General features: G+C 42.3%; 1 protein-coding gene across 2 annotated transcripts in view; it reads left to right on the top strand.

The window, feature by feature from the left end:
• Positions 1–26,164, top strand: part of LOC140197774 (ADAMTS-like protein 1) — a 568,572-nt gene that overhangs the window by 362,796 nt on the left and 179,612 nt on the right. For both annotated transcript variants that reach the window (XM_072258217.1, XM_072258218.1), the window contains 2 exons: positions 10,567–10,803; positions 16,078–16,204. In XM_072258217.1, the coding sequence (XP_072114318.1) occupies positions 10,567–10,803; positions 16,078–16,204 (364 nt within the window). The remainder of the gene's footprint in view (positions 1–10,566; positions 10,804–16,077; positions 16,205–26,164) is intronic.

The raw sequence follows: 26,164 nt of genomic DNA, 5'->3' as shown, positions 1-26,164 counted from the left end.
TAATTTCCTCAAAAAATTGTAATAGGTTTGTCAGGCAGGATTTTCCTTTAAGTTCCTGATGAACTTCTGGTAAAAGTTAGTAAATTCCAGGAGATATTGGACTTGTTTGACACAGGATGATTGTAGCCAGTTTCTGATTGTCTGTGTCTTGGTAGGGTCCATTTTGAGATTACCATTGGAGATGATGAAACCCAAAGAAAAAATAGTTGTTATGTGAAATTTAGACTTCTCCAGCTTCACAAATAGTCCATGGTCTAGAAGACTCTTCAAAATATTTCTGACATGAGTGACATGCTCCTCTATGGACTTCGAGAAGATTAGCTTATCATCCAAGTACACGAAACCATACTTATGGAGAATAAGCCAGAGCACCTTACTTATAAAGACCTGAAACATTTCTGGAACATTAACAACACTAGAGGACATAGCCAGGTACCCAAAGTCCCTGTATTGAGTGCAGTTTTCCACTCATCGTCCTCCTTTTTGCCAACCCAATTGTATGCCCTCCTCAAGTCTAGCTTCATGAATATTCTTGTCCCATGGAGAATCTTGAAGGTAGTGGTCATGAGTGGAAGGGGTTAACAATTCTTGACCATTATGTGGTTCAGCCATCTATAATCAATGCATGGCTGCAGTCTTCCATCCTTTTGTAGTACGAAGCAGAAGTTTGCGCAGGCGGGTGAGGTGGAGTGCCAAATGAAATCCATGGCCAAATGAGCCTCCTTTACATACTCTTCCATCGCGTTTCTCTCTGGACCTGAAAGCGCATTTATTCAACCCTGCGGAGGAGAAATATTATGGAGTCAGTCTATAGCACATTTGTAGGGTCGATGCGGTGGTAGAGTTGAGGCCTTTCCCTTACTGAAGACCTCCTCTGTCCTTGTACAAAGAAGGGATTTCAACTGGTTTGAGTGTTGCTATCTTCTCCGGACCTTCCTTCAATGAAGGCTTCTTGGGTGGTAGGGGTGATTCAATAGAATGCAGTGTCTCCTCCCTAGGTTTACTGGACTCATTCGTTGAAACAGTGGCAAAATCAGAGTCCAATTCCTCATCTGTATCCTCATGTGATGGCAACAAAGTGCTACAAGTGGTCCTTGTGACCTGGGGAACAGGCTCTAACGGTATGCAGTTAGGACTTTCCTTTAGTCAGAACCTGGTGGCTGGATCCCTCAGACTTTGCTGCTAGAGTTCCAGACTGCTTGGGTACCTCCTTGGTCTTCTCCTGAACTAGAGATTCCCACACTAAACTGGGTCCAAACTTACACAGTCCCGTTGACTAGGACGTTGAGGGCAGGACTAGATCTCCAGAAGGCTTCAGGTTACCTTGTACTGAAGTCTGTCCCTTTGTTGGTCATTGGTCTAGGGAGAGTCTGGGAGTTTGAACACCACACCGCAAACATACCCTCTTACAATGACTGGACCAAGCAATGATTCTCCCCTCCTTCCAGTCCATAGATGGGTTATGCTGGGATAGCCAAGGGTGCCCAAGGATCAGGGGTATGAGTGGAGAGTCAATGATGTAGAAACTAATGTCTTCCACATGATCCCCATCTGTCGTACCAATGGGTGGTCCCCAAGTCCAGGAAATTCCCAGCTGACCCTGAGTCCACAAAAGCCTCACCTGTTTCCAGCTGTTACCCCAGGAGATCTCCACCTTAAGGGTGACACCTGGGTCCATTGGGTTGGGAATGGTGGTTGCTACTATCACAGTACTCCTGATATTAGACGGCCTTAGCAGTTGTCCTGATGGCTGTAGCCTTGAGTATTCAGCCCATCAGTGACCAGTCTCCCCGCAGTAATAGCAGTAGTCTTGACTCCAATGATGGGACCTCTCATCGGTAGAGAGTCTTGTGTAGCATTCTGCATGGGCTCGACAGAGTCTCGAGCAGGAGACGGGCTGGTCATGAACCAAGATTCGTGTGTGAGATCGCTAGCCCTCATTAATGTCTTGATGTAGTTCCAGTTTTGCTCCACCAAACGATTATCAGGACGGATGAACTGGTCGATCAGGGCCTCTAAGTCTCTTGCTGGCTTCTCCAAGAGTTCATCCCAGAGACAGTGGCGGCATAGAGTTGGCAAGGCTCTCCTGTTCCAGCCACTCTTCCGGGCCAAAGTCTGAAACTCGGTAGTGTAGTCACTGACAGACTGCTTTGACGCACCTTCATCTGATGGTCCGAGGCTCAGCTTGTTCCAGTGGGATGATGAAACACCCTCTTCATGGCGGCCATGAATTACTCCGGATCCATACTAATCTCTAACCATCGCTCCCAATGCACGATGGCCCAGGCTCTCCCGGTCAGGAGAAAGATCATGATGGCCACTTTTCCACACTCAGAAGGGAACTGGGAGAGCTGGAGTTCAAACACCAGTGAGCATTGAATGAAGAAGCCATGGCAAAAACCTGAATCACTGTTGAATCTCTTTCAGGGTCAGAAGATGTACTGGTTCCACAGTGTGACCGACAGCCTCACCCAAACAAATCTGGCTTCCTCCTTGTGAAAGTTGGAACACACTAACCTGGAGGTCGTGTATCTCCAGGCTCTGTCTAGAAATCCTCTTGCTGTAGCTGGCCACAGCAGATGAAAGACTCTGATACTCCACTGGGTCTATGTTAGTTCAATCGTCCTGTGACAAGATACCTTGATGAGGATGGGTTGGACCAAGTGCTGGAGTATCTGAGACTATGATCGAGACATGGCTCAAGACTGAAATGAGAACTGAGCACTGAACAAGATACTAGGTGTTATCCCTAGTTGAACTGCTCCTTAAATACTGAAATCCTGGCAACAAAACATGGAAGCCAATTTGCAGGATGGTCCTGAATCCTTAAAGGTGGTGTGCCAGCTATCCATACTCCAGAGAGTTAGAGTGCGAAATTCCAGAAGCTGGCACGATTGGGTGTGTGTCATAAAAATTTGAGTTTGTCCAAATCTGCAGTTGTAACCTGGTTGCTAGAGCATTGCATTGCATTGAGTCATTGCCATGTGAAATCACGTTCACATGCTGTGTCAAAATGTTTACGGCAACAATGACAAATGAAATAGTTAAACAGTTAAAAATTGCTGCTTGAATTTTTATTGTAGAGCTGCTGAACATGCTCATATCAGATTTTTTTTATATTAAACTAGAAGAAAAGGGAATTAAGTGTAAGCTAACTGGAGTAACGCAACAACTTTAGCAATCCAAAATCAACATCAGTGCTCAAGGCTAAATTTGGTCAAATGTGGAACTGAACACTAAAATATGGGGAAGGGACATTTGGAGAGGGTAAAAGGGCTAGTAAAGAGAGAGATTGAAGGAGACCGGGAAGGATGTCAAAGAGAGGGGCAGAATGTACAATTAGTCATAGTTTGGAAAAATTTTAATTCCTGAACCTCATATTTTGCAAGGTCTTCCCACAGCAAACACTGGGAGGGCTCAGTGACTGACCATTAGGTGAGAACTGTCATCTTGGGAAGCAGGAGGCATTATCTGGGGAGTCACAAGAGGGAGCACTGGCACTCTGGAACAAGGTGAATTCATTAGAAACCTCTAAGAAGGAGAATTCCATTGAGAATGAAGGATACGTGCAGTAGGCTAGACTGATGGAGCAAAGAACAAAGATTTTTTTGTTGGAATCTGAAGAGCATTGCTGCCTGAATGGTCCTGAAAGAAGCATTTCCAATCACTTCTCCATATAAGTTCCAGAGGGAGCCACAATCTCATCCCTGGGTTAAAAATTGCACGTGGGTCTGAACTGTCCAAATGAAGCAAACTCAAGGGAAGAAATGGATCTCTGTTAAAAGAAACATCATTTAAATCAGAAAAAGACTGGAAATCTTTTATTTCCCATTATTTGTTTCTGATTAAATGTTCTTCTGGATGATAATTACATTCTCTGATCTAAAAAGCAGTCAACCAAGGTCAAGAATAACCAAGGTCATTTAAGTAAATCTAGGAGTTTTGGTAAATATACCTATTTACATTGGTGCAAAAACTAACCAAAACAAAATATCAGTGATCCTTTTTGGATTGTATTTTTTGCCTTTGAAAAGCAAACTTATTGTAAATTCTACCATATTGAATAAAACAATTAGTTTACAAAAGTGGTTGTAATTTTGGATAAGAATTCCCACTGCTGACAATGTGAGTTGAGAAGACTGATCTGCGGGAAATGTTAGCTGAGCACATTAGGAGAATTGTCTGACGACCAAAATGGGGGACAGAGCAGAGAGCTGGGTGTACGGTGCTGCAACTATCATCCAGGAGTTGCCTCCCCATAAAACAGCTGGACCAAAGCACAGTTTGAATTGACTGAGAAAAGGGAAAGCATTAACAATTCCTTCCTCAGGGACTGTGGTCATTAAAATTCTCTTTTTAAAGAATTGCCATCACCTGGAACATGTTTTCTATCTCCTTCAGTGCACCTGGCATTTATTAACCATGTGCCAATTAGAATTTCAAGAGGTGACTTCATTTTACTGAGGCATCGGAGCTGTTTTACAGGATTTTAAGAATCCATATTATGTGGCCCTTAGAATTTATTCTGCAACATCTTGTGTGGACCTCTCTCCTTCATGACTCTAAACCTGGCATTCATGCTTTGTTCCTGCAGTATGACTGGCCCAAGAATGCATCTTGCAGCTAAAGTCACCACAAGCCTTTGTCCTTCAGCATATCCCGTGTGACTATTTCTCAAACCCCCGTCAGAGTGATGTCAACTGCATATATTATTCCAGGTGGTGTTTGACAATTTTTGCTGCCATCTGGATAACCATAGTTATCTTGAGAAACACAGTGAGTGTTAATAAGGAACATGCATCCACTATTAAGAATTTCAGCCCCTGAAATCTACTGAGGACTTGGGGAGTTCATTACATTCCAGTAACTTCATTATCCCAATGCCCTGCCCTCCGTCATGATATTGACGACAAGCAATTTGAATAAAAATCATTCACGTGCCTATACCAACTGCATATTTTGAAAGGTGATAAGGTTGTTAATGGACAGTTTGTACTGAATGAATAATTTTCTGTTGGGTATTTAAATGCAACATTCGGTTTACTCTCTTTGATTTGGCTATTCAGGGCATGGAGCTTCAGATGAGCAATTAAACACAGATGTCATCAATCCTTTTAGTGAACTGATATAATGTAATCATATCAATCAAAAAAGCCTTAGAATAGTTTCCCACAACTGGGAGATATATGCAGGACTTCAGAGTTATGGAGCATTTCCTCCAACAATTCCTGGAATTTATATAGCCCACTCAGGGTCTGTATTTTTTCCCATTAGGATGCTGTCCAAGTTGCATGCCATCTTGGACAAAGTCTCCCATCCACTACATAATGTACTGGTTGGGTACAGGAGTACATTCAGCCACAGACTCCTTCCTGCCTGTGGCCATCAAACTTTACAACTGCCCCCTTGGAGGGTCAGACACCCTGAGCCAATAGGCTGGTCCTGGACTTATTTCCTGGCTCATTTTACATATTACCATTTAACTATTTATGGTTTTATTACTATCTATTATTTATGTTGCAACTGTAACGAAAACCATTTTCCCCCAGGATCAATAAAGTATGACAATGGCTATGACTATGGTCAAAAACTTGCTAATGGAAACATGAGGTTTTGTGAGATGGAAATGCAGAATAAAGCTCAACTGAAGAGAGACAACAGAAAACTGTTATATAGAAGGATCCAGCACCCCATACAAGAAACAAAAAATGTTACTATATACCTATAGAAAAGATTTCAGAAGTTTTATGTGATGCAGGCTTTTACTTCAGAGTGAATAAAAGTAGTGAAGTCTTCTACAATAGTACAGGGCACTGGTGAGAACAAATACAGAACCTGCCAATGCTTGAAATCTGAAATAAAAAAATGAAATGCAGGAAACACTCAAGCAGCAGCTCAGGAAGGAGGAACAGAATTAACATTTCAGGCCAAAGATCCTTTGTTTGAATAGTATTCCAGCAAAGGAATATTTCAGCTGAAATATGAAACATATTTCTCTACACAGATGCTACCTGACCTGCTGAATTTTTCCCATGGTATTTCCATAACTGTCCAAATAAAGATGAAATTGACATCCAGTTCAGAATGATAGTTTTATGCTCCAGCCCCCAGTGGTGACACAGAATTGATTATTTATCAAGTTTGGGCCCTTTGGCAGTCACTACTGTTCCTGGATGCTCTCAAGCCACATTTAACACTTACATCAATGTTTCCACTGGTCTGAGTAAACCTCAACCCGCACATACTGCCAGATGTTCTTATGAAGAATTTATCAGGCAAAAAAACAAAGTATAATATTCAGACAGCTCCAAAGAGCAAATAAAAAATAAAAATACAGCTGGTGTCTCAGCTTGGCTTCGCTGGGTAGATTTTGGTGGCTTTTTAAATGGAATTGATTGGATAGATAGGAACTTTTCCAGATAGCAGAGAACATGACCATGAAGCATAGCAGTCGGGGGAGAAACTGGAACAGGCAGAAGTAGTGTAGAACTAATTCTCACAGAGGATAGTAAGTGCAAATTAAATTCATCATTTAAAATTTGATATCAATAGACTTTGGGCAGTCAGTATAATGAGGTTATAGATCCAAGTTTAAATCAAGTGCAGAGAAAGGTCATCGTAATCTGGCTGAGGGGAGGAACAGGCTGGAGGAGCTTAAGTTGTGGGCAATATTGCCATGGATTGCCGATCCCTAGTTGCCCTTGAGAGGGTGATGCTGGAGAATTACTTCGAATATTGTGGTCTTCATAGAATTATTGAGAGATGGAGCACAGGAATGCCCCTTGCCCACTGAGTGCATGCCAACCATTATCCCCCATTTTTGTTGATCCTCCGTTAATCCCTTTTTCTCTACTTTCTATCAGCTCCCCTAAGATTTCACCATTCACTGACACATGAGGAGCAATTTGCAGCAGACAGTTAGCCTACTGACCCATCGGTCTTTGGGACATGGGAGTAAACCAGGGCATACAGAGGAATAAGGATATTCACAGAGGGAATGAGCAAACTCCATACAAACAGCGAATGAGGTCACTGCAATAGTATCTTCTGAAATGTGCCACTTCCCCTGGGACAACTGTGGCACCACTGCCATGAGTATTTAAACCTAAACCTTCCCGAAAACTCTCAGCTGGAGGGACACCATCCTTTCATTTAGACACACATTAGTTATAAGACAGCTATTTTAAAGCCCTGATTTCTATTTTAGAAGAGGAATTTAATATACCCTTCTGATTTTATACATATCTTCCTTGTGAGCAGAAATCACTGTATCAGATTAATTAGCACTTGAGATTGGCAGACTGAAATAATGATTGCATTTGCCTATTTACTGGTACAATGTTGCATGCCATCCATATGGATCATTTTCCAATATCAATGCATTGAGGTAGTACACAGGAAAAACAATTATAGAATGCAGAATATAGTGTTAAAGTTACGGATAATGCACTGTGCAGGTACACAATAAGGTTCAAGGGCTTGACTGTTCTGAGGTTAAGAATCTATCTTATCATATAAGAGATCCATTCAATAGTCTTGAGACAGTGGGATAGAACTTGTTGTGAAAGAAATCTTTGAGGAAAATCCACCAACTGTTTTGAAGAATTGTTGCAAAATTAGAGTTAAGCTCAAATATATTAAAAAAGTTCAAATCCGTATACGAACTCTTCTCCCTCATACGGACTCTTCTCCCTCCTGCCATCTGGCAAAAGTCACCGAAGTATTCGGGCTCTCACGACCAGACTATGTAACAGTTTCTTCCCCAAAGTCATCAGGCTCCTCAATACTGACTGACATCTCTATTTATTTATAATTATAAACCTACTGCCCTCTACTGTGCATATTGTCTTGTTTATTATTTATTGTAATGCCTGCACTGTTTTGTGCACTTTATGCAGTTCTGGGTATGTTTGTAGTCTAGTGTAGTTTTGTGTTGTTTTTTTACGTAGTTCAGTGTAGTTTTTGTATTGTTCATGTAGCACCATGGTCCTGAAAAACGTTGTCTTGGTTTTACTGTGTACTGTACCAGCAGTTATGGTTGAAATGACAATAAAAAGTGACTTGACTTGACTTTTCTTGACTTGAATTTGAGGTTCATTTTTTCACTCTTCTCCAATGTCTCTAGTCCAACTATTTAAGAACTATTTAGAAAACCAAAAACAGTTAAAATTGTTAGTGTAAAAGTGATGACTTTCACTATTACAAATGTGTTTCCATTTGTAAAGGAATGTACAACTGTTTTATGCTCTTTTAATAGTGGTCAGATAACTGTGGAGCCAATGCATATGCTTACACTATCTGCAATGTACCTCACCATTAGTTTTCACAATTGCTGTCGGGGGAAATAATTATTAGATGTTGGCAGGATCTTTCATTTTTATTGGCTAGCACTGATACCATGTTTCTGGATGTTTCTGTTGACAAACATTTCTGCTTTTGTGAATCACACTGATGAGTGCATAGTAATATTGTCAAAATTCATGACTTCATTAAAGATGATTCATTATTCATGACAATGAGAGTCCAAGGACAAGAGGTAGTCATTCAGCTCCTCAAGTTTCTCCCAGCATTCAATGGGGCTATGACTGATCTATAACCAATTCCATTCACCTGTCTTTACCCCATATTCTTAATACCTATGATGAATAAAAATATTCTCAGATAATCGAGCTAGCATCAAATGCCTTTTACAGAAGATTCCAAAACTTCCAAAGCACCTTGTGTGCATCAGTGTTTTCTGATTTCATTTACAAATATCTTCCTAGAAAGCTGAGAATTTAAAACTATGTAGAGAGATTAAATATGCAAACAACAGGAATTCTGCAGATGCTGAAAATTCAAGCAACACACATCAAAGTTGCTGGTGAACGCAGCAGGCCAGGCAGCATCTCTAGGAAGAGGTGCAGTCGACGTTTCAGGCTGAGACCCTTCGTCAGGACTAACTGAAGGAAGAGTTAGTAAGAGATATGAAAGTGGGAGAGGGTGGGGGAGATCCAAAATGATAGGAGAAGACGGGAGGGGAAGGGATGGAGCCAAGAGCTGGACAGTTGATTGGCAAAGGGGATATGAGAGGATCATGGGACAGGAGGCCTGGGGAGAAGGAAAAGGGGGAGGGGGGAAAACTCAGAGGATGGGCAAGGGGTATAGTCAGAGGGACAGAGGGAGAAAAAGGAGAGTGAGAGAAAAAATGTGTGTGTAAAAATAAATAACGGATGGGGTACGAGGGGGAGGTGGGGCATTAGCGGAAGTTAGAGAAGTCAATGTTCATGCCATCAGGTTAGAGGCTACCCAGACAGAATATAAGGTGTTGTCATTAGTGGAAGTTAGAGAAGTCAATGTTCATGCCACACTCAGGTTGGAGGAAAGATGAAGCCACACTCAGGTTGGAGGAACAACACCTTATATTGGCTCCATTCCTCCCCCTCCCGTCTTCTCCTATCATTTTGGATCTCCCCCTCCCCCTCCCACTTTCATATCTCTTACTAACTCTTCCTTCAGTTAGTCCTGACAAAAGGTCTTGGCCTGAAACGTCGACTGTACTTCTTCCTAGAGATGCTGCCTGGCCTGCTGTGTTCACCAGCAACTTTGATGTGTGTTGCTAGAGAGATTGAATAACTAGCAATGTTCCCGAGGTGGCTGAGGTAAGACTTAATTGAGATTTGTAAAATTATGAAGGTCCTCAGTAGAAAACAGGAAGGACCTATTTCCTGTAGCAGAAGGGTTAACAACTAACATGGGGGTATTGATTCAAAGTAATTGGTAGAATGAAGGTGTAGAGGGTCACAAAGATATATTCATCTGGAAGATGGGGGGTGGGGGTGGTCTGGAAAGCACTGCCTGAAGGAGAGAAACTCTTATTACATTTAAATAATTTGATCTTGATGAGCAAAGATCTGTCGGGTCGCTGAGCTGATTCTGGAAGTGTGGTTTGGTTGGCACAGTTAAATAGCCTCTTTCTGGATAGCACATGTTCTGTGAAGCTAAGATTCTACCGTTCACTCCTGAAATGTCTGTCCCTACCCACTGCACAACATTAACCCAGCAGAAATAGCTTCTCTCCTCCCACCCCACCAGATAGCCGTAACATTGTGAATGCATCAAACTAACCACTCCAAACCTCAGGGAACACATCAAACAGAACCCCTGCCTCTGTTTGTAAATACATTAGAAGCATGACTAATGTTGCTTTAGAACTGAAGGTGATGAAAGAAGTCCTCTGTATATGAATTTTAACTCTGGCTCATTTAAGCTAGGTTCCAATAATCCCCCTTGATAGGATTTGAATTTTTCTTAGAAATTTAAGATCAGTAGGAATTGGTAATTCCATGCATTTTTATGCAGAGGATGAACCAAGAAAATATGTACCCTTTATCATGTTCGTGCAAGTTGACACTTATTTAAGGGGTCTGTGCCAGGTTTATCAAATATGCAATTCAGTGTCCGACTGCACCAAGTGATTAAACCAACCATTATTTGTTTCCCCATGAAGAACAAATGTCAAAGTTGAATCATTGCTCTCAGAATAACCCACTGAGTTTTCTTCCTGCTGATGTTCTTTGTTCCTAGGATTGCCCTGCAGAAGCTGAGGAATTTCGTGCCCAGCAATGCTCTGCTCACAATGATGTCAAGTATCAGGGCCAGTACTATGAGTGGCTTCCTGTCTACAATGACCCTGACAAACCATGTGCACTGAAGTGTCTGGCAAAGGGAACGTCACTGATTGTGGAACTGGCACCAAAAGTGCTTGATGGTACCCGGTGTTACACTGAGACCTTGCACATGTGCATCAGTGGAAATTGCCAAGTAAGTAACCAGAATGGAAGCACAGTCACCTTTCATTGATCATCTTTCATGATTAGCTTATCTCTGAGTTTATCTCTCTCAGTACTTCCTGCAGATACACATATCCAAACCCACCCACCTACACTCACTCACCCTGACACCCCAATCACACCCTCACCCACCATGCTCACCCTCTCACTCTTGAGCAATGTTTCCTCACTCTTTCACCTCATCACACTCTCATGCCCTCAGCCCATCATACCTTCAGTCCTTCACCTCTTCATGCAGATTCACAGGATAATTACAGCAAAGAATTAGGCTACTTGGTCTACACCAGCTTTTTGTAAAAGCAACCTAGCCTGTGCCTCTCATTCTTTACTATCAGATACTTATCCAGTTCCCTGTTAAATGCTGTAGTTGAATCTGCCTTGACTGTTGTTCCTGGCTGTTAATTCCAGTATACAACCACTCCATGCTTATAAAAACTTTTCCATTGTGTCACTTTTGTTTTTTTGTCAAACGTGTTCATTCTGTGACCCCTGGTTCTTGACCCCTCTGCTAGTGGCAACAATTTTCATTTATCTACTCCTGTCTATTTACTTTATCTCTCTCAGATCCCACTACGACCTCTTCTTTTCCAAGCAGAAGAACCACAACCTCTCCAGTCTATGTAAGGCACATGTGATCTAAGATGAGCTGATTAACTGGATCCAAAATTAGTTTGGAGATGGGTGTAGTGATGGAAGGTTGAAATGACTAGATATCTATAACTGGTGGTGTATCAAAGGGCTTGGTGGAGGGACCTTTGCTGTTTTTGATATATATTAAAGACTTGGATGTGGATGTAGGAGGATTATCAGTAAGTCTGCAGGTAACATGAAAATTAGTGGTGCTATGCATAACGGAGAAGGATGTTTAAGGTTGTAGCAGAATATACATAGATCAGCTGGGAAGATGGGAAAACCATTGGTAGATAGAATTTAATTCTGACAAAAGCACAGTTAAATTAATTGTATTTTATCAAGTCACATAGGGTCAGACTAAATGGAAGGTCATTGAGCAATATTGATGACCAGAGAGATTCAGAAGTTGAAGTCTACTGTCTCTGAAAGTGGTAAAAGAGGTTGACAGGATGGTGAAGAAAACCTATGGTGTGCTTATCTTCATAGCTGGGAGCATAGAGTATCAAAATTGAGGCATTATGTTGCAACTTTATAGAGTACCAGTTAGACCATGTGTGGAGTATTGTGTGCACTTCTGGTCATTTTCCTACAGGAAGGAGGTGTTTGCGCTGGAGAGAATGCAGTGGAGAGTCACTGGATTGGATTGGACAGGTGAGACTGAGGGGTGACCTAATAAAGTATATAAAAGGCAGAGATAGCAGAGACAGACAAAATATTTTTCCTATTGTTCCTGTTGTAGGATTATCGAAAATAAGAGACAGGTCTAAAGTGATAGGTTGAAGTTATTAAGGGGGATCTGAGAGGTAAGCTTTTATAATTGGAATGCACTTCCAGTGGAAGCGAGGGTCTCAAGTATAATTATTCTCTTTAGACAGACATAAATAGGAAAAATATAGAAGAATAATGAGGGAAAATGAGATAGTGAATTGGTGAAAAGGTCAACAAGAAACTGGTGGGCTGAACAGCCCATTCTCTATCACCCTCTCTATAGTCTTAATATCATTCCAAAAGTCTGCTCTTGATTGTACAATTCAATATTTAAATCAATGCTGCCACTGTGATACTTGCCATCTGTCCATTTCTCTTCAATTCTCTCTTTGCCTATCCTGAAAGCCCTGTGTCACCGAGACAGCTCTTATTTGGAGGCTGTACCCTCCAAATATCCGGACCTGCATCTCGTTTTTTTTGTACTACCTTACTTAGCATTTTTCTAATTTTTCTACTTACGATTTATAATTTAAATTTTTAATATTTACTATCGATTTGTACTCCAGGGAGCGGGAAGCACGTAATCAAATATCGCTATAATGATTGTACATTCTAGTATCAATTGTTTGGCGACAATAAAGTATAAAGTGTAAAGTATTCATCTCAGTAAATCTTTAGATCTCAGATTAGGTTATTGCTTTTTCAGTTACAAAAAATGTGATTTGGAGAAGGATTCTCAGGCATTTTCAACAGCTGGGGAAAAATTGCAGGAAGGACTGAGAGCAGCTACAGAAAGCAAGATCCACCAGGCTGTGCTGTGTGTTTGCTGTGGTTGTGGGTGTGGGTGTAAGTGTTCTAGGGGTTCAGTGTCCAGCTGGGTTGTGCGTATCTCATGAATTCAGTGTTTCGTGAGGGAATGTTCTTTTGCAGACATTGGAATGGGTTTGCTAGTGGTTCCATGCTAAGCTGGGGTGTGGGCCAGTTTGTGCGGTTACATTTCCTTTCACAGTACAGTTGTCTGAATTTTCTTTTGTGGATATTGGTAGAAATTTTAAACTGGAGGTCCATCAAATAAAGTAAATGTATTCATGTTTGTTGTGGTACCATTACACACACTGAGCACACTGGAAGCATTTCTTAGGAGGTGGGGGGGGTGAGTGCTGAATGATGTCTGAACACCAGAGGTCAAATAATGAAGCGAGATTACATGATTGAAGTTATGTGTCATGGAGATTCAAAGATTAAAGACTTATTAACTCAAGGTTTCAAGATAGTAAGGGAACAGTTATTATGGCCTGAAGAATTGCTGTTTTGGGAGCGTGGGAAGGGCCTGTTTTAATAATTGGAGTCAGGCCTCTCTGTGTTAAGATGTTTGGTACTCACTGCCGCAAATGGTTGTCATTGCAGGTTCAGTTGTTAATATGTAATCAGATTTTTGTTATCCAAATCTGTAAAGTGGAGCTCATCTGAACAGGTAGTTTCAAAGAACACTGCAGGAATTCAGGTAGTCCAGGGTACCCAGTCCTGGGCTAATCCAGATTCATCATAAGGCCAAAGCTGTGGAGGATACATGCTGATACAGATGTTGCCCCTCCATCATAGACTCAAACTGGTCCAAAAGCAGAGCCCAAGCATGCAGGGACTCCCTGGCTCTACATGAGAGATCTTGCTCTCTCGTACAACACCAGCCTGCTGAGATAATGGACAGATCAGGGATATAGATAGGTTAAGTGAGCAGCTAAGCTCCGGCAGATGGAATACAATGTTGGTAAATGCGAGATCGTCCACTTTGGAAGGAGTAATAGTAGAGCGGATTATTATTTAAATGGTGAAAGATTGCATCATGCTGTTGTGCAGAGGGACTTGGGAGTGCTTGTTCATGAATCACAAAAGGTTGGCTTGCAGGTGCAACAGGTTATTAAGAAGGCAAACGGAATGTTGGCCTTCATTGCTAGAGGGATTGAATTCAAGAGGAGAGGGGTCATGCTGCAACTATACAGGGTACTGGTGAGGCCGCACCTGGAGCACTGTGTGCAGTTCTGGTCTCCTTACTTGAGGAAAGATATACTGGCTTTGGAGGCAGTGCAGAGGAGGTTCACCAGGTTGATTCCAGGGTTGATGAGGTTAACCTATGAGGATTGATTGAGTTGCCTGGGACTATACTCTCTGGAGTTTTTTCGGAAGAATGAGAGGGGATCTTATAGAAACATACAAAATTTTGAAAGGGACAGATAAGATAGAAGTAGGAAAGTTGTTTCCATTGGTAAGTGAGACTAGAACTAGGGGGCATTGCCTCAAGATTCAGGGGAGAGGTTTTAGGATGGAGATGAAGAGAAACAGTTTTTCCCAGAGAGTGGTGAATTTATGGAATTCTCTGCCCAGGGAAGCAGTTGAGGCTTCTTCACTAAATATATTTAAGAAACAGTTAGATAGGTTTTTACATAGTAAGGGAATTAAGGGTTATGGGGAAAAGGCAGGTAGATGGAGCTGAGTTTAAGGACAGATCAGCCATGATCATCTTGAATGGCGGGGTAGGCTTGATGGGCCGGATGGCCTACTCCTGCTCCTATTTCTTATATTCTTATGTTCCCAGCCTGGGGATAAGGAAGGAAAATATTGACTAACATATTTTTAAACATTTTTTTATTATGTTTAGTTTATTTCTTTTACTTTTTACTCACTTACTGAGATTTGTTTTTATTTCTGCAGAGGCACCTAAGAAAAAAAATCTTGTGCAGTTGACAGCAGATTAAGCCCTCCCCAACTCCTAGCCAATCACTTCGTTTCCTGTCAAAAAGCTACTCGGGTCATCTGGGTCGAGGCCTCACCTGGAAGCCCCATTCACTCCTGAAGCCTCACTGCATGCCCAAGGTGTAGAGGATCAGCTCACTTGACACTCCTCATACAGCGTAGGTGAACATATACAGGAGAGGATTGTGCAGGAGTGAGTCAGAGGGATTTGGGTCAATGGCAGATAAAGGCATTATACCACAGATTCACTATGGTCTTATTAAGTGGCAGAACAGGCTTGAAGAACTGAGTTATTACTCAGACAGTTATCTACAGTAAGTTGGTGGGACTCACATTGTTGCTTCCTGTTCAGGCTGCTGAATTCTGGGTCCTTATCATACCGACAGCATCCTCGTCAATCACCAGTTTCCCTTTTGGAAGTAGTTATTTTCATTGACCTTGACTTCTCATAGTTCTCATACTGGTTCTCAGTGGAAGTACATTGGCAAAGCTGGCAGAGCTGCAACCTTGGTTCTTTGCTATTTTCAGGGAGTTTGCACATGCTCCTGGTGACTGCCTGGTTTTCATCCAGTTAGTTCAGTTTGGGCCCAGATCCCGAGGACAGAGAGACTATAACTGACAGCAGGTTAAGCTCTCCACAACTCCCAGCCAATCACTTTGTTTCCTGTCAAAAGGCTGCTTAGGTGAGACAGGTTGAGGCCTCATATGGAAGCCCTTTCACTCCTGAAGCTTCACTGCATGTCTAAGGTGTAGGGGATCCACTTACTTGAAATTCCTCATACAGCCTAGATGTACCTTGCCCCTAGTGAATGGTAAGATTGGGATGAATTGATGGTGAAAATAAAATACGATTAGTATACATGGTCATGTTGAACTCAGTAGGACAAAAAGCCTATTTCTGTGCTGAATGACTCTGTTTCTGATAATTATTTAGACTAATTTATCTGGCCTTGAAAATAATGAAGACATTCTGTACCATTAGTTTCAATGGTGCGTCAATTTATTCATGTACTTGTGGGAAATATTTGGCTACTCTTCTGAGACGTGCATTGCCTGTTGGTTTTGAAGAGTAACATTGCCTTATAGACATGACTGTCACTTGCAGTACAGACGTAACCTGTGGGCTGCAGTAACACCCTGGTGTTCCTGGCAGGTTGTTGGCTGTGATCACCAACTGGGAAGCAGTGCCAAAGAAGATAACTGTGGGATCTGCCGTGGCAATGGCTCCACTTGTAGACTTGTACGAGGACAGTACAAATCTCAACTCTCATCAAATAAATGTAAGTACTGACCTGCCTTAACAACAAAAAGAATCCTCCAATTTTACAGTCCAGTAATATGTGTGGAGTGGTTTTGCAATGGGCCTGAGCTTCCCAGGAAACTCATCATTCAATAGATGGAACCATTTTTTTCCTTAATCAGTATTGATACCTGAGCCGAAGGGTTTCGGCCCGAAACATTGACTGTACATTTTTCCATAGATGCTGCCTGGCCTGCTGAGTTCCTCCAGCATATTTTGTGTGTGTTGCTTGATACCTGAGCTGTCAGGTTCAGGATAAAAAGGATCTGAAAGTGTTCACTGAAGCCCAGTGAAAACACTGCACTTGCAGTGCATAAGTCAAAGCCAATCAGAATAAATTGCTTTGGTACCTTGGATGAAGTATATTTTGTTTTGACAATGGGTGATCTCATTCCTAAGTATCAGAGAACAGTTGTTTCCATTCGCTACACTTCTGCCCCACCACAGGAGTGCTCCCATTCTGCTTGGGCTTTGCCTGCTCAAGTTACTGCTGCAGTTATTGCTGCCCCACTCTGGCCCTGGGGCGCACGGTAGCATAGAGGTTAGCACAAAGGTTTACAGTACATCCGAACTGGTTCAATTCCCGCCTCTGCCTGTTTTGTATGTTCTCCCTATGGTGACCACGTGAATTTCCTCCAGGTACTCCAGTTTCATCCCTCAGTCCAAAGTTGTACCAGTTAGTAGGTTAATTGGTCTTTGTAAATTGTCCTGTGATTGGACTACAGATTAAATTGGGAGATTGCTGGGTGGCCTGGCTCGGAGGGCTGGGCGGGCCCATCCCGCGCCGTATCACAATAAAAGCTGCTCCTGCTCCATTCCTCTTCTATAGAAATGTTAGTATGAAGATGTGCTTTGGCCAGCTTTCAGTGACTCCGGCTGTCTAACTCACACCTAGAACAGGCAGGACAGAGCAGAAAAGGAGCCTCAAGGACTACACAGAAGGTGCTAGGTGGCTGGATTCCATGTGGTCCAGGGTTGAAACTACTTGACAGATTCAGCTTTCACTAGCAGGATCCGGGCTGATCAATTTTTGTGATGTTAGTTGAAGAATAATTGTTGGCCCCAGGATATTGAGACAAATCTTCCACTCTTCAAATAATACTTTCCTTTACATCAGTTTTTAAATTAACATTTCATCTGACAACAGCACACCGGACTGCCAGTATGGATTATTTGCTGAAGGATGATTTGGAATCGTGATGTTGGGCTTAAGGGGCAACTTTCAAAGTGTGGCAATAGAAGGTACAATATTTCAGAGTTGTAAGAGCTGAGGAAGTTACAAATGTAATTTGAAGAAACCTTTATGCCAGGACTCAAGATCGAGGCAAGGTTTTAAAATTGCTGAACATCAGAGAGCCAATGGAGATGGACAAGGATTGAGTAGTCAGTGTGGAAGAAGGGGTGTGGGCCATGAATAAATTTTTATAACTTGGAATTGAGGAAGATCAGCGAAGGGAATTTTGAAAATGACTTGTTCTGTTTGAAGATGAGTAAGGGATTCTGTTCCTTTCCTGGAGAGCCTTCTCCCCTTGATTAATACAGATAGCATTGAAATGATAGCTACATGTATGCAATGCTTTATAAGTATTGTTTTAACACACGTAGTCTACTCTCACAGCTTATGATCTTCAATGCAACAGCATTTTTGGACATTTCTGAAGGGAGAAATGGTGTTTAATTTTATCCCTTATTTTAGGATTCTTTTTTCTTTTGGCAGTACTTCACATGGCTTCAAAAATCTTGGACCTGGTTGAGAAATTGACTAATTCCATATGATTTCATTCCTTTCAATATTACAGAAAAACACTCGTCCTGTACCTTATCTTTTAATGAGAACATTGAGATTTATTACTTTATTGTCATTACAATTTGATACTCAGGCATTAGCAAGTGAAATTGAGAGTCCTAGGTTCCCTCTGTGTACACAGTGTTCCCTCTGTGATCTCCTGGGTAGCATCAGGGTCATTTCACCATTCTCTGTTGTTATATTGTATGCCTTGTCGGTGGATGAAATATGACAACAACAGGCATGCCAAGAATACCACCAGCAGTTAATACATTTGCAGCTTCTTAATTTGTTGATCATTTCAACTCTACAGACTGTGAGTGTGATTTTGATCTCCTGATACTTAACTTAGATTTTAGACTGACATGTTGATATATTTAGATATTGGACTGCATGAGGAACTTAAAATAAGTATGGTTAGAGGTATAGGTGCATATTGGCGATAAAGGTGAAGCCTGACCAAATTTAGTCAAAAGACAAAAAAAAAACTGCAGATGTAAGAAATCTGAAATAATAGAGGAAGATGCTGGAAATACTCAGTAAGCTGGTCAGCAATGCGGGAAGATAAACAGAATTAAACTTTCAGGTCAATGACCTTCCGTCACAGTGAGTAAAAGTAAACGTTAATCTAAAATGTTTGCATAATTCCTCCCTCTACATATGCCGCCTCACCTGCTGTATTTTTCCCAGAATTTTCTGTGTTTATTTCTGATCAACATTAGTGAAATAAACCAAAATAATATTTCATATTAATCCATTGGAAAATAAACAACAGTCAAACAGAATCCTGTTGCTGAACAGTCTTTTATTCTGCTCTCTGGTTAGTTGTCTAGTTGACTTATAAAACTTCATTGGTTTGAGGAGAAGGTTTTAAAGTTGAAATATTGCAGTTGTTGGTGAATAGACTTGTTGCTGGAGCATCTGACCCTCACTCACTAGCATTCCACTTGACAAATACTCTGATCATCCTGTTGCATACCTGTTGGAGATCAGTGGTGCCTTTGACTGGCGATCTGTAGGCTGCTCGGGTCTTACTGTTGCACACAGGAGGTCCTACAGGAGGTCCTATGGCGGAGTCTATACATGCAGTAACATAAGCATTTACAAACAGGTGCATAGTACTTCTGGGGTGACAATGACAGGGCAAGGCTGAAAGGCAGATTGTGCTGCATCACCCAGCTGATCAAGATGATTCCTTGTCATCTTGTTCACTAAAAAAAAACTACCCAGCAGTTATAAGCAATAACATCACAGCGATCTACAGAATTAGAACCAGGGACAAGAATGAAAATACATGGTAAGAGTTATTTTTGCCTAATTATGTGCACTCTGATTTTTGTGGCTATTTGGTGTTTGGGAGAACCAGAGAGCTCCATCTGGAAACAGATAGCATCTATTACTGTAGCCTACCACTCACAATCATGACCCACCCAGTAATATAAATGCACTGCCCTTATCCTCTGCAATCAGTTTGGAAAGAGTGATCTCCGTACGAGTCCGAGTGTACAAACACCTTCATCAGAGGAGATGTGTCAGTTTTCTATGTTGTTGTCCATCTGTCCATCTAACAATCTATTTGGTTACCTAATGACTTATTGATTTGTAAGGCTCTCTATCAGCTATCATGCTTTGCTAAAAGTACAACTATGCTCTTGAAATCCTTGGGCACAGCACTTCAGTTTTATGCAGAAACGTTTCAGCAACATTAAATGCTTTGCCAGCGAAAGGACCACACAGTCTACTTACATTTGTTTCAGCTTGCCTCATACAGCAAGTCTCACAGTTGCTAAGTGAGAACAGTGGGACTGTTTTTGAAAGGAAATGTAATTTCTGTTTTTTTTGTTGATTTTTTTACTCAAACGATTATAGGAGTTTTTGATAATAATGTGACATTGTCATGAAGACTGAGTATATTAAGATTAATAAGTGGAAATTTATAAGCAGTGCACTTATGCAATTGCCTTATGTACACTGCTGGCAGATAGGGCCCTGTGTTGTCATTAAACAAATATATGTAAAAGAAACCATAGCGTAAATTATGAATATTCAAGTCAGATCTCCCTTCCAACCAACCAACCACCCAACCTCAAAATCCCAAGTTGTGGACTGAGCCAGAAATGCCTGTTCCTTGTAGGGATATAATTTAGTCTGAGTCCTCCCTCTACTTACTTGTACGAGTTTAGTGTAACTCCCCAGGACGGCCAGTGTTCAAAGAAAAGGAGCTGCTTGCTGAGAGAGATATCAGGGGTGGGAATTCACCAAGGGGCCGCACAGTTCTAGCCACCTAGCAGCTGTTGTGGAAGCATTTATTGGTGGGGTGGATATTCGATCCCTCAATAATGTGTTACCGAACTATTCACACCACAGAGACCCATTTCATTGAGTCGTGCATGCTGCTTGGCCGATCTGTTTTGGTGTGGTGATGCCCATGGGCAAGGGTGGAAATTTAGGATCCTGATGTTTCAGCTGTAAAACACAGAGGTGGGCAGCATATAAGAGCAGAAGTGGGGCCGAGCAGTAACAGTCTCCCTGTGGTGGATCAGCAGCTGCCAAGGACCAGGCTCAGATCCAGTGAGTTGTCATTTGGGATAAAGACTGGAGGGCAGCCCAGAAGCAGTACAGTTGGTTCAATTATTCTTTGGCACTGTCCTGTCTCTGGCTCTGGGATCTGAGAAGGTTTATTAAGCAGTATCAAAGAACTCAGCTCACATGTTGCCTTTGCATGTCTTCACACCAGTACTGGAAACAGCCATCTTCACTGCCTGAGTAACCAAGAGTTCACCAACTGTGTGGATAACATCACACCAACAGCACTCAACAGCACAGCATGCCAAAATCCAGGGGCCTGGTGGCACATGGCATTCCCTCTGGGGGATGAGCTCGCAGGGGAATGCCATGGAGACCAGGTTACTGGCACTGAGCATGAGTGCGTGGTACAGAAGGAGAAGAGGGGAGCAGTAGTGATAGGGGACTCAATAGTCAGAGGAACAGACAGGATATTCTATGGACATGAACGGGACACACAGATGGTATGTTGCCACGTAGGTGCCAGGGTCAGGGATATCTCGGATCACGTCCATGGCATTTTGGAGGGAGAGGGAGACCAGCCGGATGTCTTGGTACATATGGGTACCAATGACAAAGGAAGGAAAAGCAAAGAGGTCCAGAAGAGAGAATTTAGAGAGCTAAGCAGAAAGCGGAGAACAGGACCTCCAGGGTAGTAATCTCTGGTTCATGACTTGTGCTACGCGCCAGTGAGGGCAGATACAGGATGATTTGACAGATAGATGCATGGTGGAGAAGCTGGTGCGGGGGACAGGGCTTCAGGTTATTGGATCATTGGGATCTCTTTTGGGGGAGGTATAACCTGTACAAAAGGGACAGGTTGCACCTGAACCTGCGGAGGGCCAATATTCTTGTGGGAAGGTTTGTTGGAGCTGTTTGGGAGGTTTTAAACTAATTTGGCAGGGGGATGAGAACTGGAGTGAAGAGACTTAATATAGGATGGATGGTAAAAAGGCAAAGTTAGCGTGCAGGCAGACTGTCAGGAAGAGTAGGCAGTTGATAGGACAAAATTGCAGCCAGCAGCGTGCATTAGGGATGCAGAATGAAAAAGGGTAGTAAATACAGTACTTAATGCATGGAGTATAAGAAATAAGGTGGATGATCTTGTTGCACTTTTGCAGATTGTCAGGTATGTGGCCATCACTGAATCGTGACTGAAGGATGGTTGCATTTGGGAGCTGAATATCCAAGGCTACACATTGTATCAAAGGGATAGGATGGTAGGCAGAGGGGGTGGCATGTCTCTGCTGGAAAAGAATGGCATCAAATCATTAGAAAGATGTGACATAGGATCAGAAGAAGGTGAATTCTTGTGGGTTGAGTTCAGAAAGTGCAGGGGTAAAAGGACGCTGGTGGCAGTTATATACAGGCCTCCAACCAGTAGCTGGAATGTGGATTACGGATTACAACAGGAAGTAGAAAAGGTGTGTCAAAAGTGCAATGTTATGATACTCATGGGAGATTTTAATATTCAGGTTGATTGGGAAAATCAGGTTGATAATGAATCCGAAAGAGAGTGAATTTGTTGAATGCATACGAGATGGCTTTTTAGAGCAGTGTATCATTGAGCCTGCTAGAGGATCTGCTGTATTGGATTGCATGTTATGTAATGAACTGGAGGTGTTTAGGGAGCTTAAGGTAAAGGAACCCTTAGGAGTGAGTGATCACAATATGATTGTGTTCAACTTTAAATTTGACAGGGAGAAAGGAAGGTCTGATGTAGCAGTATTTCAGTGGAGTTAAAGGAATCTACAGTGGTATGAAAGAGAATTTGGCCAAAATAAATTGGAAGGATGTGCTGGCAGGGATGACAGCAGAGCAGCAAAGGCTTGAGTTTCTGGGAAAAGTGAGGAAGGTGCAAGATGGATGTATTTCAAAAACAAAGACGTACTCAAATAGCAAAATAATACAACCATGGCTGAAAAGGGAAATCAAAGCTAATGTAAAAGCAAAAGAGAGGGCATACAACACAGCAAAAATTAGCAGGGAGATAGAGGATTGGGAAGTTTTTAAAAACCTACAGAAAGCAACGAAAATAATCATTAAGAGGGAAAAGATTAAATACAAAAGCAAGCTAGTGAACAATATCAAGGTGGATAGAAAAAGCTTATTGAAGTATATTAAAAAAAGGGATATGAGAGTAGATATAGGACCGCTAGAAAATGAGGCTGGATAGTTAGTAATGAGGGACAAGGAGATGTCAGATGAACTAAATGAGTATTTTGCATCAGTTTTCATTGTGGAAGACAATAGCAGTGTGCCAGATGCTGAAGGGTGTGAGGGAAGAGAAGTGAGTGCAGTTACTATTACAAGGGAGAAGATGCTCAAAATGCTGAAAGACCTAAAGGTACATAAGTCACCCAGACCTGATAAACTGCATCCTACGGTTCTGAAAGGGGTATCGGTCAAAATTGCGGATGCATTAGTAATAATCTTTTAAGAACCATTGGACTCTGGTGTGGTTCTGGAGGCCTGGAAAATTGCAAATGTCGCTCCACTCTTTAAGAAAGGAAGGAGGTAGCTGAAAGAAAATATTAGACCAGTTAGCTTGACCTCAGTGGTTGAGAAGATGTTGGAGTCAATTGTTAAGGATGAGGTTATGGAGCACTTGATGACAAAGGACAAGATAGGACAAAGTCAACCTAGTTTCCTTAAGGGAACATCTTGCCTGATGAAACTGTTGGAATCCTTTGAGGAGATTAGAAGTAGGATAGATAAAGGGGATGTAGTGGATGTTGTATATTTGGACTCTCAGAAGGCCTTTGACAAAGTGCCACACATGAGGGTGCTTATCAAGTTAAGAGCCCATGGTATTACAGGAAAATTACTAACATGGTTAGAGCATTGGCTGATTGGTAGGAGGCAGCCAGTGGGAAAAAAAGACCTTTTTCTGGTTGGCTGTCAGTAATTAGTGATGTTTTGCAGGTGTTGGGGAAGCTTTTTTTTTTGTGCTGTATATCAATGATTTAGATGATGGAATAGATGGCTTTGTTGCCAAGTTTGCAAATAATACGAAGATTGGTGGAGGTGCAGGCAGTGTTGAGGAAACAGGACGGCAGCAGAAGGACTTAGACATATTGGGAGAATGGGCAAGAAAGTGGCAAATGAAATGCAATGTTAGAAAATGCATGGTCATGCACTTTGGTGGTAAAAATAAATGTGCTGACTATTTTCTAAATGGGGAGAAAATCAAAAAATCTGAGATGCAAAAGGACTTGGGTGTCCTTGTGCAGAACACCCTAATGGTTAACTTACAGGTTGGAGTCAGTGGTGAGGAAGGCAATTGCAATGTTAGCATTCATTTCAAAAAGTCTAGAATATTAAGATCAGGGATATGATACCCAAGCTTTATAAGGCACTGGTGAGGCCTCACTCGAGTAATGTGAACAGTTTTGGGCTCCTTATCAAAGAAAAGATGTGCAGGCATTGTAAAGGCTTCAGAGAAGGAATTTCTTTAGCCAGAGGATGTTGATTTTCTGGAACTTGTTACTACAGGCAGCTGTGGAGGCCAAGTCGTTGGGTGTATATAAGGAAGGGATTCATAGGTTCTTGATTGGCTATGGTATCAAAGGTTATGGGGAGTGGGGCTGAGGAAGGGAAAAAAGGATCAGCCATGATTGAATGATGGAATAGAAATGGCCTATTTCTGCTCCTATGTCTTATGGTCTTATGAACTTATGGTCTGACATTAACTTAGCTTTACATCAGAACGTGCTATCAGCCCTCTGCAGGCCAACAGGCTGCTTCGATGAATGGGGCAGCAAGGTGACCTTACAGAATGGGGTGGCGCACCAGCCTCACCATACAGTGTAGCGCACTGACTCTACCATACAGTGGATATGAACTGCAAGGCCAGTTTTCTGCTCTGGCTGTCAGATGTGGGATATCCAGGAGACTTCCAGTCTCCCTGCTGGCCATATCTTCACCAGGTGCATCGAACTGCAGCTCCTTAGAGACAGTGTTAAGGAACTGGAGATGCAGCTCAATGACCTCTAGCTTGTTAGGGAAAGTGAGAAGGTGATCAGTAGGAGCTACAAGCAGGTGGTCACACTGGGGCCACAGGAGACAGATAAGTGGGTGACTGTCAGGAGAGGGAAGGGAGAGCGTCAGGTAGTGGAGAGCACCCTTCTGGCCATTTCCCTTAACAATAAGTACTCCATTTTGAGTGCTGTTATGGGGGACCTACATGGGGGAAGCAACAGTGGCCATACCTCTGGCACTGAGTCTGGCTCTGTAGCTCAGAAGGGTAGGGAACAGAAGAGGATGCCAGCAGTAATAGGGGACTCTATATTCAGGGGAACTGACAGGCAATTTTGTGGGTGTGAAAAAGAAACATGGATGGTAGTTTGCCTCCCAGGTGCCAGGGTTCATGATATTTCTGAAGGCGTCCACATTATTCTGAAATGGGAGAGAAAGCATCCAGAATTTGTGATGCATATTGGTTCCAACACCGTAGGTAGAAAAAGGGAGAAGGTCCTGAGAGCAGAATTAAAAAGGAAGCTGAGAAGCAGGATCTCAAGGGTAGTACTGTAAGCTTAGGATTGCTGCCTGTGCCATGCGACAGTGAGTATAGGAATAGAATGGTGTGGCAGATAAATGCTTAGCTGAAGGATTAGAGCAGGAGGTGGGGATTCTGATTACTGGATCATTGGGACCTCTTCTGGGGTAGTTGTGAACTGTGTGAAAAGAACAGGTTGCACTTGAATCCGAGGGGGACCAATATCCTGGCAGGGGGGTTGCTAATGCTATGGATTTGCAGGGAGGTGGAAATCGAAGTGAAGAGGCAGAGGATGGGATGGTAGGCACACAAATAGAGACATCATGTTGGGAGCTTGTGAGGAAGGATAGGCAGATGATAGAGCAAAGATGTACTCAGCCTGATGGTTTGAGATGTGTCTATTTTAATGCAAGGAGTATCATAAACAAGGCAGATGAACTTAGAGCGTGGATAAATATGTGGAACTATGACATTGTGGCCATTACACGAACTTGGGTGTCTCAGGGGCAGGAATGGCTGCTGAGTGTGCCAGGCTTTAGATGTTTCAAAATGGACAGGGAGGGAGGCAAAAGAGATGGAGATGTGGCATTGCTAATCAGGGATAGTGTCACAGATGCAGAAAAGGAGGAAGTCATGGAGGGATTGTCTACTGAGTCAGTGTGGGTGGATGTCAGAAACAGGAAGGGGGCATTAACTCGACTGGATGTTTTTTATAGACCCCCCCCCCCCCCCAGTAGTAACAGGGATATCGAGGAGCAGATAGGGAGGCAGGTTCTGGAACAGTGCAATAATAATAGGGTTGTTGTGATGGGAGATTGTAACATTCCTAATATTGACTGGCATCCCCTTAGAGCAAGAGGCTTAGATGGGGTAGAATTTGTTAGGTGTATTCAGGAAGGTTTCTTGATGCATTATGTAGATATGCCAACTAGAGAAGAGGCTATACTTGATCTGGTATTGAGAAATGAACCTGGTCAGGTGTCAGATCTCTTGGTGGGAGAGCACTTTGGAAGTAGTGATCACAACTCTATCTCCTTTACCATAGCGCTGGAGAGGGATAGGAACAGATATAACTTGGGAAAACATTTAAT

Source organism: Mobula birostris, chromosome 5 (assembly GCF_030028105.1).
Source record: "Mobula birostris isolate sMobBir1 chromosome 5, sMobBir1.hap1, whole genome shotgun sequence".
Lineage (NCBI taxonomy): Eukaryota > Metazoa > Chordata > Chondrichthyes > Myliobatiformes > Myliobatidae > Mobula > Mobula birostris.
The sequence above is the reverse complement of the archived record's forward strand: the minus strand, read 5'-3'. Positions and strand labels throughout refer to the sequence as shown.